This window comes from Camarhynchus parvulus, chromosome 22, assembly GCF_901933205.1.
Source record: "Camarhynchus parvulus chromosome 22, STF_HiC, whole genome shotgun sequence".
NCBI lineage: Eukaryota > Metazoa > Chordata > Aves > Passeriformes > Thraupidae > Camarhynchus > Camarhynchus parvulus.
This window is the reverse complement of record NC_044592.1, coordinates 3,552,295-3,568,570: the sequence shown is the minus strand read 5'-3', so window position 1 is coordinate 3,568,570 and position 16,276 is coordinate 3,552,295. Positions and strand designations below refer to the sequence as shown.

At 48.9% G+C, this 16,276-nt stretch overlaps 1 protein-coding gene across 1 annotated transcript in view; it reads left to right on the top strand.

Annotated features, from left to right (window-relative positions):
- Window positions 1-5,286: 5,286 nt before the first annotated feature.
- LOC115912681 (netrin receptor UNC5D-like) overlaps window positions 5,287-16,276 on the top strand; it is a 103,292-nt gene continuing 92,302 nt past the window's right edge. Inside the window, 1 exon segment of the mRNA XM_030964337.1 lies at window positions 5,287-5,827. Within this exon segment, the coding sequence (XP_030820197.1) occupies window positions 5,749-5,827 (79 nt within the window). The 5' untranslated portion in view covers window positions 5,287-5,748.

Genomic DNA, 16,276 nt, shown 5'->3' with positions numbered 1-16,276 from the left:
AATTGATATGGAAACAAAAGAACACAAAACTTGAGGGAACTGCAAAATGTAAATGGGGGGGGAGGAGAGGAGAAGAAGAAAAGAGAAGAGAAGAGAAGAGGAGAGGAGAGAAGAGAGAGAGGAGAGGAGAGGAGAGGAGAGGAGAGAGGAGAGAGAGAGAGAGAGAGAGAGAAGAGAAGAGAAGAGAAGAGAAGAGAAGAGAAGAGAAGAGAAGAAGAAGAGAAGAGAGCAGAAAATGATAAAACTTTTCTTTGGTGCCGTGAATTTTGAAAATTCTGTGTTATGAGTTTGGAAGTCCTGCAGTGTGAGCTGTGGGAATGTCACCTGGGAGGGGCAGAATGCCCCAGGAGGGGCACAGCGTGCACAGAACCCCCTGGGCTGGGGGATCCCGGGCTGAGGAGGGAATTCCAGGGCCTGGGATGGGGAAAGTGTTGCAGAGAATATCCGAATATCCAAATATCCAATCTGTGCTTTTATTGCAGCTGGGCAGAGCGGGATCCTGGATGGGACAGGGATGAGGGAATGTGTTCAGAACTAAATAATCAATACTGTTTTTATTCCCAGGCTGCCACAGTGGGGTCCTGGATGCAGCAGCGATGAGGGAACGTGTTCAGGACTAATCTCCAATATCTGATTTTATTGCTGGCTGGGCAGAGCAGGATCCTGGATGGGGCGGGGATGAGGGAATGTTCAGAACTAATCTCCAATATCTGTTTTTATTCCCAGCCTGGCAGAGTGGGATCCTGGATGGGGCAGGGATGAAGGAATGTGTTCAGAACAGGGATGAGGGAATGTGTTCAGAACGAATCTCCAATATCTGATTTTATTCCCAGCCTGGCAGGGCAGGACCCTGGACAGTGCAGGGAAGAGGGAATGTGTTCAGAACTAAATCAACAATACCTGTTTTTATTTCCAGCAGGGCAGGGATGAGGGAATGTTCAGAACTATCTGGTTTTATTCCCAGCCTGGCAGGAAATATTCCGATGAGGGAATGTGCTCTGTAAATGCCTGGGCATCCCAAACTCCTCCACCTCTGCGAGTTTGGGACAGCAGGGGCAGCTGGAGGGTGCCCCAAACTCTGGGTAGAGGAGGAAAAAGCTGAATTTCGGAAGTTTGGGGCATTCCCGGTGTCCTGAACACTTTTATCTCCACACGATCCTGGCTCCTGAAGGCCGGGCTGGGTCGGAGCCTTCATCACTCCTGGAATTCCTGTGATTTGTCCTTGCCGGGCATGCTCTGCTCTCTCTGCATTACTCACCTGTCGCTCAGGTGTGAACACTTGCAGCTGCTCCCCGTGACGAACATCAATGGCTCAGGTGCGTTTGTTCTCTTTGATCCCTGCTCACGCAGCGGCTCCGTGGCATCGCGGGGATGTTTTCATTTGCCAGAGCAGCAGAAGGAGGCAGCTGCCTTTCATCTGCGTCCCCAGCCCCTCTCTGACACGCAGGTGATGGAAATCCTGATTTATGGCACGGCACAGGTGGGGAGCTCCGGGGGCATCCATCAAACAGCCACACACGGAGCTCACCTGGCTGCAGAGACTCTCGGCAAGCTCAGCTGGAACGTCCTGGATTTTTATTTTATTTTATTTTATTTTATTTTATTTTATTTTATTTTATTTTAAAATTTTGATTTCTTATTTTATTTTATTTTATTTTATTTTATTTTATTTTATTTTTAAATTTTGATTTCTTTTTTTATTTTATTTTTTTATTTTAATGTTAATTTATTTATTTTTTATTTTGTTTTATTTTAATTTTATTTTATTTTATTTTATACTTTATTTTATTTTATTTTATTTTACTTTATTTTATTTTTTATTTCAGCCTGCAGCTCTCTGGGTTATTGAAAACGATCTCCACGAAGATTTCCTCTGCAGCTGGGAAGTTTGGCGAGTCAATGAGGATTGCAGGAGTCTCCTCAGTGCCCAGCTGGCGGGCACAAGAACAAACCTGAGATGGGGGAAGAAAAGTAGCCCAGGAGTTCCTGTGGGGAGGAAATTTTGGATTCTGGATCCTCTCTGCCCCTCCCAGGGGTGTTCTCCAGTTGGGATGAGGCTGCTGGGTCAAGGCGTGCAGGAAAGGCCAAATCAGAGCAACTTTCTCCTTTTTGTTTGTTTTTTTTTTTTTTTGGTTTTTGATGCAGCTGCCTCCAACTTCCAGGAAATGCAGGCTCCAGGTGTGGGACGTGGACCAGGCCTGGATTCCTGGAATCCCTGAAGTGCCCTGCTGTGCTCAGAGCTTCACTTCTGTATTTATTCTGCGCTCTTGTTTATTCTGCAGCAGCGCCTGAAGGACAGATAACTCCAGCTTGAGCTGCAGCTCAGAAAGAACTGCCTCACCCCGAGATTTTATTTTTGTGGAATATTCTGCTTATTTCCATTTCCAAGTGCGCTGATTGAAGCCACAGCTGCTGCCCTTATTTCTACTTTTGCTCTCTCCTTCCCCATCAGAGCTGCGTTAGGAGCTGAGCACTCGGTATTTTTATCTGAAGCACCAAACACAGACTCCGTGGCGTAGGCAAAAATCCATAATTAGTGGGGCTCGAGGCAGAAGTGGCTGCACTGACGTGGGCAGGCTCGGGAGGATGCTCTGCCACGTGAAAACTTTCCCGTGGAGCTGTCCAGCTCTGCCCCTCTGTGGGGTTTTGGTTTGGTTTGGGTTTTTTAATTATTATTATTGTTATTTTTTGTATTTTCCTTGGCAGCATCAAACACAGAGAAATGACCTAAAAGGCTGTTGAAGAAAATGTATTTTTCATATATTTGCTCCATGCCTTTGCGAGCTGGAGCCTGGCAAACACACGTCGGCGAGGGAACAAGGAATCTTCTGATGCGATGTGCTCAGATATTGATTTTTTCCCCATTCCCTCTCTCTTAAAATTCTGTTTACAAATTCCTTTTGCTTTAATTATTTGTTTCCTCCTGAAGGCAGCACAAAGGCAGGTGCTGAGCCCTGCTCTTCAGGAGATGGCACCAGCCCTGCTGCATTCTCACAGCCCCGTCCGGGCAGGGATTGCAGAACATTTTGTGCTGTCTGAGCCCCACAAAAGCTGAGAAACGAGCGGGGTTTGGGGCTGGGGTGGCTGGGATGGGGCGAGCTCAGTGCAGCTTAGGGCACGGGTGGGGATGAGCCCTGAGCATCTCTGGGTCCCCATAGAAATGGAGTTGATTTCCAAAAAGAGGGGTGGAAATTGAATTTATTTCCAAAAGTATGATGGAAATTGGATGGAGTTTATTTCCAAAAGGAGGATAAGCCCTGAGCTCTGCTCTGGACCCCAATGGAAATGAAGTTTATTTCCAAAAGGGAAGTGGAAATTCAGTTGATTTCCAAAAGGGGGTGGAAATGGAGGTGATTTCCAAAAGGGGGTGGAAATGAAGGTGATTTCCAAAAGGAGGATGGAAATTGAGTTTATTTCCAAAGGGGAAGTGGAAATGGAGTTTATTTCCAAAAGGGGATGGAAATGGAGTTGGTTTCCAAAAGGAGGATGGAAATGGAGTTCATTTCCAGAAGGGGGATGAACCCTGAGCTTTGCTCTGGACCCCAGTGGAAACTGAGTTTATTTCCAAAAGGAGGTGGAAATGGAGTTTATTTCCAAAATAAAGAGGATGAGCCCTAAGCCCTGCTCAACACCTGATGGAAATGGAGTTCATTTCCAGAAGGGGATGGAAATGGAGTTGGTTTCCAAAAGGGAAGTGGAAATGGAGTTGATTTCCAAAAGGGGGATGAGCCCTGAGCTCTGCTTTGGGCCCCAATGGAAATGAAGTTTATTTCCAAAAGAGGGTGGAAATGGAGTTGATTTCCAAAAGGGGGTGGAAATTGACTTGATTGCCAAAAGGGGGCATGGAAATGGAGTTGGTTTCCACAAGGGGGTGGAAATTGAGTTAATTTCCAAAAGAAAAGGGATTAGCCCTGAACTCTGCTCAACGCTTCATGGAAATGGAGTTGACTTCCAAAAGGGAAGTAGAAATGGAGTTGTTTTCCAAAAGTGGAATGGAAATGGAGTGGATTTCCAAAAGAGGGGTGAGCCCTGACCTCTGCTCTGGGCTGGACCCTGATGGAAATGGAGTTATTTTCTAAAAGGGTGATGGAAATTGTGTTGATTTCCAAACTAAAAGGGGAATGGATGCAAAAAACTGCAACGTCTCGGCCAGGAATTCCGCCGTGCTTCCCTTCCACAGACAGAATTCCCTGCAGGCACCACGATGCAAACAGGGCCTGGCTGTTCCTGCCCTGTGCTGAGGGAATCTCCACTCCTGAGCATCAAATCCCATTTTGTGCCTTCCCCTGCCCCGTTTCTGCAGGCTTTGTGTCCCACACAGCTCTGACACACCAGATTCCCCATGGCTTTGCCCCTTTCCTCGCCCCCTCTGCCCGCTGGGAAGAAAACACCACAAATTGCCCAAATCCTGTGGCCTGGCTGGATCCAAGGGCAGAGCTTGGCAGAGCTGCTGTTCTTCAGGGCCACAATTCCTCCTCCAGGTGCTGCCCCTGCTTCCCAACGTCTCCCTGGCTGGATTTACCCAGAGCAGAGCAGCCGTGGTGGCTCCACTCGGACAGAGCCAGGAATTCCCGGCCTTGGACCCTTGAGGTGCGTCCTGATCAGGTGTGTGATAAAAAGATTGATGTGCAATTAGCTGGGGAAGGGAAATGGTGCTGCTGCTGCGGGCAAGAAACAGAATTTTAGATCACAGCCCCCTGCAATATTGATAACAACAGCCCAGAGCAGGGTGGGTGGGCTCGGGGGGCTTCTCATCCTGCTCCTGGGCACAGGGATGTGATTTTAGGGGTTTGGGTGCAAACGTGGGAGGTTAAAGGGTTGACAGGGGCAGGGAGGGAACAGGGCCACGTTTGGGTGGCACAGCTTGGTGGCACGGCTTGGTGGCACAGCTTGGTGGCACAGCCTGGCCTCGGGGCTGCGGGGGAGCCTCGGGGCTGCTTCCAGCGGCTCTCCCGGGGTGGGGCTGGTGGGTCCCGCACCCCCGGCTGGGGACAGTGTGGGGCAGGCCCCGGGCGTGTCCGCACCTGCACATCTGGGCGTGTCCCCATCCCGCACACCTGGAGGTGTCCCAGCTCACCTGGGTGCCCCTCCCCCGCCGCATGTGGGGGGGAAGGGCCGGGGGGGGGTGGATGTCGCGTGTCCCCATCCCCCTATCCCCCCCATCCCGCACCTGCGCGCCACCGCCGGCAGGCCCCGCCCCCTGCGCCCCTAATTGGCTGCGGGGGGAGGGGCGGCTCATTAGTGATGCGGGCGCGCGCCGCGGCCCCGGAGTCGGCGGCGGCCGGAGCGGGGAGCAGAGCCCGCACCCCCGGGAGCCGAACAGCGAGACCGCGCGGGGGAGAGGAGCGGGAAAAACCCCCCGAAACCGCCCGAAACCCCGGCTGATTCTCCGGCTGGAGCTCGGCTCCGCATCCCGGGGATCCACATCCCGCAGCTCCATCCTCGACTCCGCATCCCGAAGCTCTGCATCCCGCAGCTCCATCCCCGACTCTGCATCCCGCGGCTTCGCATCCCGGGGCTTCATATCCCGGTGTTCCGCATCCCGCAGCTCTATCTCTGGTTCCGTATCCCGGTGCTCCATCCTTGGCTCCGCATCCCGCTGTTCCATCCCCGGCTCCGCATCCCGCGGCTACATATCCCGGTGTTCTGCATCCCGGGGCTCCATCCCCGGCTCTCTCCCAGGCTCCGCATCCCGGGCTCCGTCCCCGGCTCGGTCCTCGGCTCCATCCCCGGCGCTGCGGGCTCAGCATGGGCGGAGGAGCCCCGCGCCTGCACCGGTGGCTGCTGCTGCTGCTGGGGCTGTGCAGCTGGACGGCCGCGCTGCGAGGTAAGCGGGGCTCGTCCTGCCCTCCCCAGGGCGGCTGCGGGGTGCGGGGGTCCCACCGGTTGCTGCGGGGCGGGGATGGGGGAGCGGGAGATGCGCGATGCAGGGGATGGCAGGGACCCGCTGGGAAAAACATCCGCTGTCCCAGCGCCGGGAGCACAACCCACATCCCAGCTCCGGGAGAAATCCCGCATCCCAGCTTCGGGAAAAACATCCGCTATCCCAGCGCTGGGAGAAAATCTGCATCCCAGCTTCGGGGAAAACATCCGCTATCCCAGCGCTGGGAGAACCACCGGCATCCTCCCTCTGCGAGGAACATCCATCTCCCGGAGAAACACCCGCACCGCCCTGGGGGCGACGGCGCCGGGGGTCCTGGCCGTGGTGCCGGGGTGGTCCCGGCTGTGGTCCTGGGGTGATTTCGGGGTGATCCCGGCCGTGATGCCGGGGTGGTCTTGGCTGTGGTCTGGGGATGATCCCGGTCGTAGTCCTGGGGTAGTCTCGGGGTGATCTGGCCGTGGTCCCTGGGTGATGCCGGCCGAGGTCCCGGGGTGGTCCCGGCCGTGGTGCCGGGGTGATCACGGCCGTTCGGCTCCTTGGGGCTCCGCGCATCCCCGCAGGCTGCGGCTCTGCGCTCGGAGCGCTCCGCGCTGTGCGGGGCAGCAGCCGCGGGCATCCCGCGGGGCCGGGGCCGCCTCCGGGCCCGGACGCCGCTCGGGCTGTCCCGGGACAGGCTCAGGGACCCGCTCGGGCTGTCCCGGGACGGGCTCGGGGGGCTCGGTCTCTTCCCCGGATGCCTCCGGGGCCGATGCGCACACGCGGGTGGATCTGTTTCCCGTGTACTGGAGATGCTCCGAGTCCTTTTTTTGGGTGATTTTATTTAACTTTTCGCCGGTAAATCACCGGAGGGCAGTCACCTCTTCATGGCACCCAGCAGAGGATGCCAGCAGCCCTCACCGCCCGGGCTCCCGCACCCTCGGCGGGGCTGCCGGGGCTTCTCTCGGGCGCTGGAGGTGCGGGGATGTGCGGGCGGGGCTGTGTCCTGCCTTTCGGAGGAAGGAGCCTGCTGCGGTGAGCATCTCTGTGATGTTCAGCACCAGCGCTGCTGCCTGCACAGCGCAGCGATCCGACTTTGCGGCTCCTCACCCGCCGAGCTCTCCCTTTGCACGCCCGGGGTGTCTGCGCTCCCATTTTCCTTTGGATTTCCTTTTTCCTTCCGTTTCCTTTGGAATTTATGGGCTCTGCTCTCTGTAGGGGAGACCATCCTCAGGTGTAGCCATGGGCTGGAGCCTCCCTGGCCCCCTCACCTGCCCGGACCTCTCCCTGAATTGGCTCCAGCAGAGGCAAAACTGGGAGGATTTTAACAGCCAAAATGTGGCTTTTGGGGCTGTTTTGGGGAAGGAAAAAAACAGACCCTGTAGGGGAGACCATCCTCGGGTGTAGCTACGGGCTTGTGCCTCCCTGGAGCCTCCCTGGCCCTCTCACCTGCCTGGACCTCTCCCTGAATTACAGCTCCAGCAGAGGCAAAGCTGGGAGGATTTTAACAGCCAAAATGTGCTTTTTTTGGGAGGAAAAAAACCCCCAAGCCAACCCCCAGAACCCCACCAGTTTAGAGGGCAGTGAAATAAATGACAATAGTAGAATGGAAAATAATAATTCCTGATTTTTGTTATACTCTCTGGCCACCTCACCTGCCCGGACCTCTCCCTGAATTGGCTCCAGCAGAGGCAAAACTGGGAGGATTTTAACAGACAAAATGTGTCCTTTTGGGGCTGTTTTGGGGGAGGAAAAAAACCCCAAACCAACCCCCAGAACCCCACCAGTTTAGAGGGCAGTGAAATAAATGACGAGAGTAGAATGGAAAATAAGAATTCCTGGGTTTTATTATAATTTGATCAAGCAAAGTATAATCGATCGTATGCCTAAATCAGTGCTGGGACTGCTCGGTGCCCTCTGTGCTTCCCACCTGGGAACCTCTGGCAGCTCCAGCTCAGGAGCTGGAATTTCACACCACGGGGCTGGAGGAGGCTCCTGGTGCTGCCAAGCAACAAATTCCATCCCTTTAATTAAAAACTCAGGTTGGACGTTTGGAGCTCCGGGCTGCGGCAGGGTTTTGGGCATGGTTTTGAGGCAGAACAGTGATTTTTGGGCACTTTGGTGGCTGGAGCAGTTAAAGCTCAGCTCCAAGCCCGGAGCTGGGAGGTTTTGGTTTATGAAGTTGTCTCAAAGCTGCCTCAGAGACAGATTGTGCTCAGATCTCTGTTCTGAGCAGGGATTAAAGACAAATGGAGCGGTTGTAGAAACCCCTGGCACGGCGTTTGAAATCTGTTGGAGTGAATATCCATGGATACCTCTGGGCTTGTGTTTTTACAGCAAAAAAATTGCCCTGACAGGCTGGTAACTGGAGGAGAGAGTCACTAATATTTATTATCTCACTGATGCCTCCAAACTCATTTTGAGCTGCACATTTCTGAATGGAGATGTCTGAATTCTGTGAATTCCCTGCTGTATCTCCGAGCTGTGCCTCAGTCACAGAGACCCGGGTGGGTTTGGTGCTAAACGAGCACTGTTTGGGGATTTTCCTGCTGGGTTTTTAAACGAGCATTGTTTGGGGGTTTTCGTGCTGATAAAATGAAGATGGGGCGGCTCTGTGGGCAGGGAGCTGCTGGAGCAGAGATCTCCGAGCGTTCCTGTGGCTTTGAGGCATATTTAATTGGGTTTTTTTGGCCGTGAGAAGCTCTGATCTCTCTGCTTACAGCAGAGCTGTCCAGCAGGACAAAGAAATAAAAAATTTAAAAATTCTCCAGAGAAACAAGGCTGGGTTTGGGTAAAACCAGCAACTTGTGCTGGTGTGGGGATGAGTCTGGCAGCGAGGGCAGGGCTGGGGTGCCCAGGTTGGCCCTCTTGTCCTGCATTTAACGATGGGAATTGATTGAGCCCCCAGCTGTTGATCCTAAAGGGGCTGGGATTCGGGGCAGCGCCACTCTGGGGGCTGCTGCTGCTTGGCTGTGCCCATTTCTGCTGGTTTGGGGCAGTTTGGGGCAGTTTGGGGACGTTCAGCAGCTCCTGGTGGGACATTTCTGCTGTGCCAGCCCCAGCTGAGGGCACAGGTCCTGTATCAATAACAACACAGGCTGATATCAGTGATAACACAGGCTAATATCAATAAAATATCAATAATAACACAGGCTAATATCAGTAATAACACAGGTTAATATCAATAATAACAAAGGTTAATATCAATAATAACAAAGGTTAATATAAATAATAACACAGATTAATATAAATAATAACAAAGGTTAATATCAATAATAACACAGACTAATATCAGTAATAACACAGACTAATATCAATAATAACACAGGTTAATAGCAGTAATAATACAGGCTAATATCAATAATAACACAGACTAATATCAGTAATAACACAGGTTAATAGCAATAATAACACAGGTTAATATCAGTAATAACACAGACTAATATCAATAATAACACAGGTTAATATCAATAATAACACATGCTGATATCAATAATAACATAGTCTAATATCAGTAATAACACAGACTAATATCAGTAATAACACAAGTTAATATCAATAATAACACAGTGTAATATCAATAATACCACAGGATGATCAATACCATCCCTGGACTGATTGATCTGGTGGCACCAATAGCCCAGCTGGGCATTGATACCCCAGCCCTGGGCTTGGCACGGGATAAACACAAACCCAGGCAGGCCCTGGAGCTGCTGGAGCCTCTCCTGGCTCTGCTCCATGCAGGAATTTCTGCATTTTCTGTATTTTCTGTAGTTTGGTCTCGTTAGGATGAAATGTTCATTAAAATAACAACCACAAGCTCTGCTCCCAGCTGTCCTCCCACTCCCCTGCAGTGCCTCGTGTGGGCTTCCCCATCAATATTTATATTATTGAATTTCTTTTTTTTTTTTATATTTTATTTCAACCCAGGGAATGAATTCCATTCCCCATCTCCCAGGATGTGCTGCAGGCCTGGAGCTTTTTGGGACACTCAGCTTTGGAACAAGGATTATTTCCACAAACCACAAGAATCTGGGGGCTCTGTATTTCTATTACTGAATTTATTTTTTTTTATTTCAACCTTTATATTATATTTATATTTATATTATTGAATTTCATTTTTTATTTTATTTCAGCTTTTATATTTATATTATTTATATTTATATTATTTATATTTTTATTATTGAATTTAATTTTTAAAAAATTTTATTTCAACCTCCCAGGGAATTAGCTCCCTTCCCATTCCCCATCTCCCAGGATGTGCTGCAGGTCTGGAGCTTTTTGGGGCACTCAGGTTTTGGAACAAGGATTATTTCCTCCAAATTTGGGGGAATTTGGGGTCTGCAGAGCAAAGCTGGGTGTCAGGAGTGCCTGCTTTGGACTTGTTGCGTCAGGGGTTCTGTCCAGTCCTGGATTTTCTCTGTTTTTGTGCTGTGACAGAATCTGGGAGAGAATTCAGAGAGAAAAAGCGGCGAGGCCTGACTTTGGGCAGGAACATCTGAGCACTGACCCTTTGTCAGGGTGTGTTCCACTCACAAATAATGCGATTTATGCCCAGATGGAAAATCTCAGAGCAAAGGAGCCCTGGGGGCCCCTGGCTGTGCATTTTCTGTATTTTTAGCCCTGCTTCTGGTGGAAGGTGGAGAGGAGGGAAGGAGCAGGATGTTGACACCAGAGGCTGCTGTTTCAGAGGCTTTGGGCTGCTGCTGGAGCAGATGGTCACATTCGTCTGCCTCGAACGCAGAAATGCTTCATTTGCTATTTATACTTTTAATGCTCTGCTTGTGCCACGTGGGGCTCAGGGCAGGGGGGTGGGGAGGTGTTGTGTCCCATCAGTTTCCCCCAAAAAATCCCTTTTTGTGTCCCATCACCCCCCAATAAATCCCTTTTTGTGTCCCATCAGTTTCCCCCAAAAAGTCCCTTTTTTTGTCCCATCACCCCCCCAATAAATTCCTTTTTGTGTCCCCTCAGCTCCCCCCAATAAATCCCTGTGTTCCCTCAGGTCCCACCAATAAATCCCTTTTTGTGTCCCCTCAGTTCCCCCAATAAATCACTTCTTGTGTCACATCACCCCCCCAGTAAATCCCTTTTATTTGTCCCCTCAGTTCCTCCCAATAAATCACTTTTTGGAGCAGGCAGGGGGTCAGAGGTGCCCGAGCACCTGGAATTTACCTGCACAAAGGTGATGAAGGTTTCCATCACCTTCCCCTGCCAACCCATCCTTTCCTGGCCTTTTAAACCACCCAAAAATATTCTTAATTAAGAGACTTTTATTAAGTCCAACAACTTGCCCAATATTGTTCAGAGCTTTCTGTGTCCTCTCAGTTCCCACCAATAAATCCCTTTTTTTGTCCCCTCCTCTCCCACCAATAAATGACATTTTGGAGCAGGCAGAGATGCCTGAGCACCTGGAATTTACCTGCACAAAGGTGATGAAGGTTTCTGTCACCTTCCCCTGGCAACCCACCCTTTCAGGCCTTTTGAACGACCCAAATATGTTCTTAATTAAGAGACTTTTATTAATCCAGCGACTTGCCCAATATTGTTCAGTGCCAAATACTTCTAGGAATTTCCATGCAGGGAATTATCCTTAATTACACTTTGACATCATCATCCCTGATTAATTAATTTTTTTTTTTTTTCCTGTGGGTAATTTTGCACAACTGGTCACAGAGTCTGTCACTTTTATAAGTTCTGCTCCATTTGCATATATGGGTTAATTATCTAATTACAGCTTTAGGTTATCGAGTCCCATCCTGCTTGTTGGTTTTTTTTCCTCTTCAATTCAATTATTTACAGGTTTTTTTGGGCCTGGAGCTGGTTCCAAGATGGAAAAGGAATTATTTTGTCTCGCCACCCTGTGAAGAGAACTTGCAAACCACACAAAGCTCAGAGAAGGAAAGGAAAGGGGAAAATAAATGGGAAAAGGAAAGGAAAGGAAAGGAAAGGAAAGGAAAGGAAAGGAAAGGAAAGGAAAGGAAAGGAAAGGAAAGGAAAGGAAAGGAAAGGAAAGGAAAGGAAAGGAAAGGAAAGGAAAGGAAAGGAAAGGAAAGGAAAGGAAAGGAAAGGAAAGGAAAGGAAAAGAAAGACAAGGAAAGGAAAGGAAAGGAAAGACAAGACTTGCTGGGGACAAGAAATAAGCAGCAGCACTCTGGGAAGAGATCCTTCATACACTTCACACAAAGCTCAGAGTAACTAAAGCAACACAGAATGTAAAAACCAGAAAAGCTGGAATTTAAGGCATCATTTCTGCAGGGAAATGTTCCCTGGGCTGGGGAACCTCGTGCTCCTGAGAGGTTCCCTGAGTGCTGCAGACGTCTGGGGAGCAGGATTTGGGAGGATTATTGTTGGGAGATCTCTTTAAGACGTGATTATTCTGCAAAGATTTTTTCTCCTCTGTAAAATTACCCAGTAACCGCTTGGAATTATTGGGGTTTTTATTTTTTAGCAAACTGGCTCTGAGTGCTTTTTGTTCTGTTTTGGCTCAGTCCTGGAGAGCCCAGCACAAACCACATTTTGCCAGGGTTGATTCCACACCTGGGGGTGCCAGAGCTGCTCCCTCTCACCTATGGTCCCCTTTCCCTCCCTTCCCAGAGATTGTATCCCTACTTTTCTCCATTCCCAAGGATTTATATCCCTATTTTCCTCCCTTCCCAGGGATTTATGTTCCTCTTTTCCTCCCTTCCCAGGGTTTGTATCTCTATTTTTCTCCCTTCCCATAGATTTGTATTCCCCTTTTCCTCCCTTCCCAGGAATTTGTATACCTCTTTTCCTTTCCTTCCCAGGGTTTGTATTCCCCTTTTTCTCTCTTTCCCAGGGTTTATATTCCCCTTTTCCTCCCTTCTCAGGGATTTGTATCCCTATTTCCCTATTTGTATCCCAATTTGTATCCCTCTTTTCCCTCCCTTCCCATGGTTTATACTCCTATTTTCCTCCCTTCCCAGAGATTGTATCCCTATTTTCTTCCCAGGGGTTTCTATTCCCCTTTTCCCCCTTTTTTCCCCCATTTTCCCCCCTTTTTCCTTTTTTCCCCTTTTTCCCCCCTTCCCCCCCTTCTTCCCCCCTTTGTCCCCCCTTTTTCCCCCATTTTCCCCCTTTTCCCCCTTTTTTCCCCATTTCCCTTTTTCCCCATTTTCCCCCTTTTTCCCCTTTTCCCCCTTCCCCCCTTCTTCCCCCTTTGTCCCCTTTTTCCCCTTTTCCCCTTTTTCCCCTTTTCCCCCCATTCCCCTTTTTCCCCTTTTTTTCCCCTTTTTCCCCTTTTCCCCTTCTTTCCCCCTTTTGTCCCCCTTTTTCCCTTTTCTTTTCCCCTTTTTCCCCTTTTTCCCCATTTCCCCCTTTTTTCCCCCTTTTTCCCCTTTTTTCCCCTTTTCCCCCCTTCCCCCCTTCTTCCCCCCTCTGTCCCCCCTTTTCCCCCTTTTTTCCCCATTTCCCCCCCCTTTTCCCCCATTTTCCCCCCTTTTTCCCCCTTCCCCCCCTTCCCCCCCCTTTTTTCCCCTTTTTTTCCCCCCTTTTTTTTCCACTTTTTATTTCCCCCCTTTTTTCCCCTTTTTCCCCCCCATTTTTTTTCCCTTTAGGGTGATTTAATTGCATGTGAATTGAGGCTTTTTCCGCTGGATTAGTGCTGTCAGTGCATTTCATCAGCCACGACCTCTGCCCTGCAGCCCTTCCCGGGCTGGCACAAACCCCGGGCTGTTAACAGGGACATCGCCATCGCTGTCCCCGTGCTCTGCCTGCCCGGGAAAAACGCAGATTTTATTTTTATTTCATAAATGTTAGGAAAATTAACCCACAAACACCAGAGGTTTATGTCCAAAAAGGAGACAGAGGAGCCCTTTGACTTTATTCCAATCAAGGCAGAGGCCATGGGGCATTCCCCTGGGGTCTCTCCAAGTTTTGGAGGATGCAGCCTCCCTTTTTATCCCAATTTCCAGCCCCATTTCCCTTCTCTCTTTCCCCATTTCTGAGGAACTTGAGAGGTTCAGACTTCCCTGAACACCTGATCCCAAAGATTTCCCCTCTAATGCATAATCCTCCTTTTTAATTTTTAATTCTTACTGAATTTAGGGTGTTTTCTTCTCCATTGTTTCTTTCATCTTTAAATGTCTAATTTCATTTATCAGCAACCCTAACATTGACATTTTTGGGGTGCTAGCAATGACTCTCAGTGCTGAGGGGATTTTTCCAGGTTTATATTTTGGCTGGATCTCCCTCTCTGCCCCCTCTGCCTCCCCAGGCCTTTGGTTTTGGGATATTTGCTCCCTTCTGCTTTTTCTGCTCCTGGAGATTTTCCTTCCAGGTTGATTTTTGAGGTGTTTTCTTTGCTGTCCAGCTCTGATTAAAGAATCCTTCCAGCCCTTGGACATTCTGGGGAGGGAAATGTCACAGCTCCTGTGCTGTGTTCCCTTTCCCATTCCCATTTCCCTTTCCCATTTCCCATTTCCCATTTCCCATTTCCCATTCCCATTCCCATTTCCCTTTCCCATTTCCCTTTCCCATTCCCATTCCCTTTTCTATTCCCTTTCCCATTCCCTTTCCCATTCCCTTTCCCATTCCCATTTTTCCTTTTCCCATTTCCTTTCCCATTCCATTCCGTTTCACCTTTTCTATTCCCATTCTCCCTTTCCCATTCCCATTCCCTTTTCTATTCCCTTTCCCAATTCCCTTTCCCATTTCCCTTTCCCATTTCCCTTTCCCATTTCCCATTCCCTTTCCTATTCCCTTTCCCATTCCCATTTCCCATTCCCATTTCCCTTTCCCATTCCCATTTCCCATTCCCTTTCCCATTCCTTTTCCCATTCCCTCTCCTTTCCCATTCCCTCTCCTCCTTTTTTAACTCCTTTCCCCCCATTCTTGGCTTTCCCCCTCCTCTTTTCAAGCGGCACTTTCAGATAACCCCTGAAAAATTAATTACTGAGAAAAAAATAAAATTAAAATTAATCAGTGAAAAAAACAAAACACTTGACTGGATGGCTTTGGCTTGCGGATGCAGAAGGAACATTTGGGCTGAAATGCAGCGGGTTTGGGTCTGGTTTTATAAACTTTTAACAGGCAAGAGGCTTCCCTGGGTGAATGTGAACCAGGTAAATCTGAAACTGAGCTAAATCTGCTGTTCCAGCGAGCTGGGAGTGCCAGAGGTTGTGTTTAAATGAGTGCTCACTTAAAATGTTTTATGGGTGCTGGTGGCCACGCTGGGTTTCTGCAAGCTCTTTATTTTTTAAATTTTTTTGCTCTTTATTTAACCTGGAAGGTGTCCTGAGCAAGCCAGGCAGCTCCTGGGGAATCTCTGGCAGTAAAACCTGCAGGAAATGGCAATTTTGGTGATTTAGGGTGATATTTTCATAGGGTGTTTGGAGTTACCACCAGAAATTGTGCCAGGGCTGGGTTTGGTGTCAGTAAAAGGCACAGAAAGTTGGTTTTGTGTCAATAAAAGGCACAGAAATCTGGTTTTTGTGTGAGTTATGATGCTGATTTATGGTGATATTTTCCTGGGGTGTTTGTCAGAGGCAGGCTGAGTGTTGGAGTCACCACCAGAAACTGTGCCAGGGCTGGGTTTGGTGTCAATAAAAGGCACAGAAATCTGACATTTTTGTCAATAAAAGGCACAAAAAGTTGGCTTTTGTGTCAATAAAAGGCACAGAAATTTGGGTTTTTTGTCAATAAAAGGCACAAAAAGCTGGTTTTTGTGTCAATAAAAGGCACAGAAAGCCTCTGCACACACCAGTCCCCAGCCCTGATTTTCAGGTTAAAGCTGCTGGGCCAGAGCAGAGCAATTATTGATGGTCAGAGGGAGTAAAACCTTTTGGAGCTCAGCCCTGGAAATGCCAATTCTTGTGGCTGCTCTGGCCCTGAACTCTTGGGTTTGTTCTTATTTTTGTTGGTTTGGTTTGGGGTTTTTTTTTTTGGTTTTTTTGGCCCTGAACTCTTGGTTTTGTTGTTATTTTTGTTGTTGTTGTTGTTGTTATTTTTTGGCCCTGAACTCTTGGGTTTGTTGTTATTTTTGGTGGGTTTTTTTGTTGTTTTTTTGTTGTTGTTGTTTGTTTATTTTGTTATTTTTTTGGCCCTGAGCTCTTGGTTTTGTTGTTATTTTTTTTGTTGTTATTTTTTGGCCCTGAACTCTTGGTTTTGTTGTTATTTTTTTGTTGTTATTTTTTGGCCCTGAACTCTTGGTTTTGTTTTTATTTTTTCTCTCCCTCTCTCTCTCTGCCATTCAAAGCAGTGATGCTGTGGGAGGATGAGCACAGCTCTGAATGCAGAACAAATGATTGTCCTTAGAGAAGATAAAAGGGAAAATCGAGTGCTTGTCCAGGCCCCTTTTATCTGAACCAGGAGCCAATTACTTAATTCAAGATGAAATTGGGTCTGGACAGTGTCAGAGCAGTGAAAAGATGAAAATTCACCTCTGGATCTGGATCCATTTTC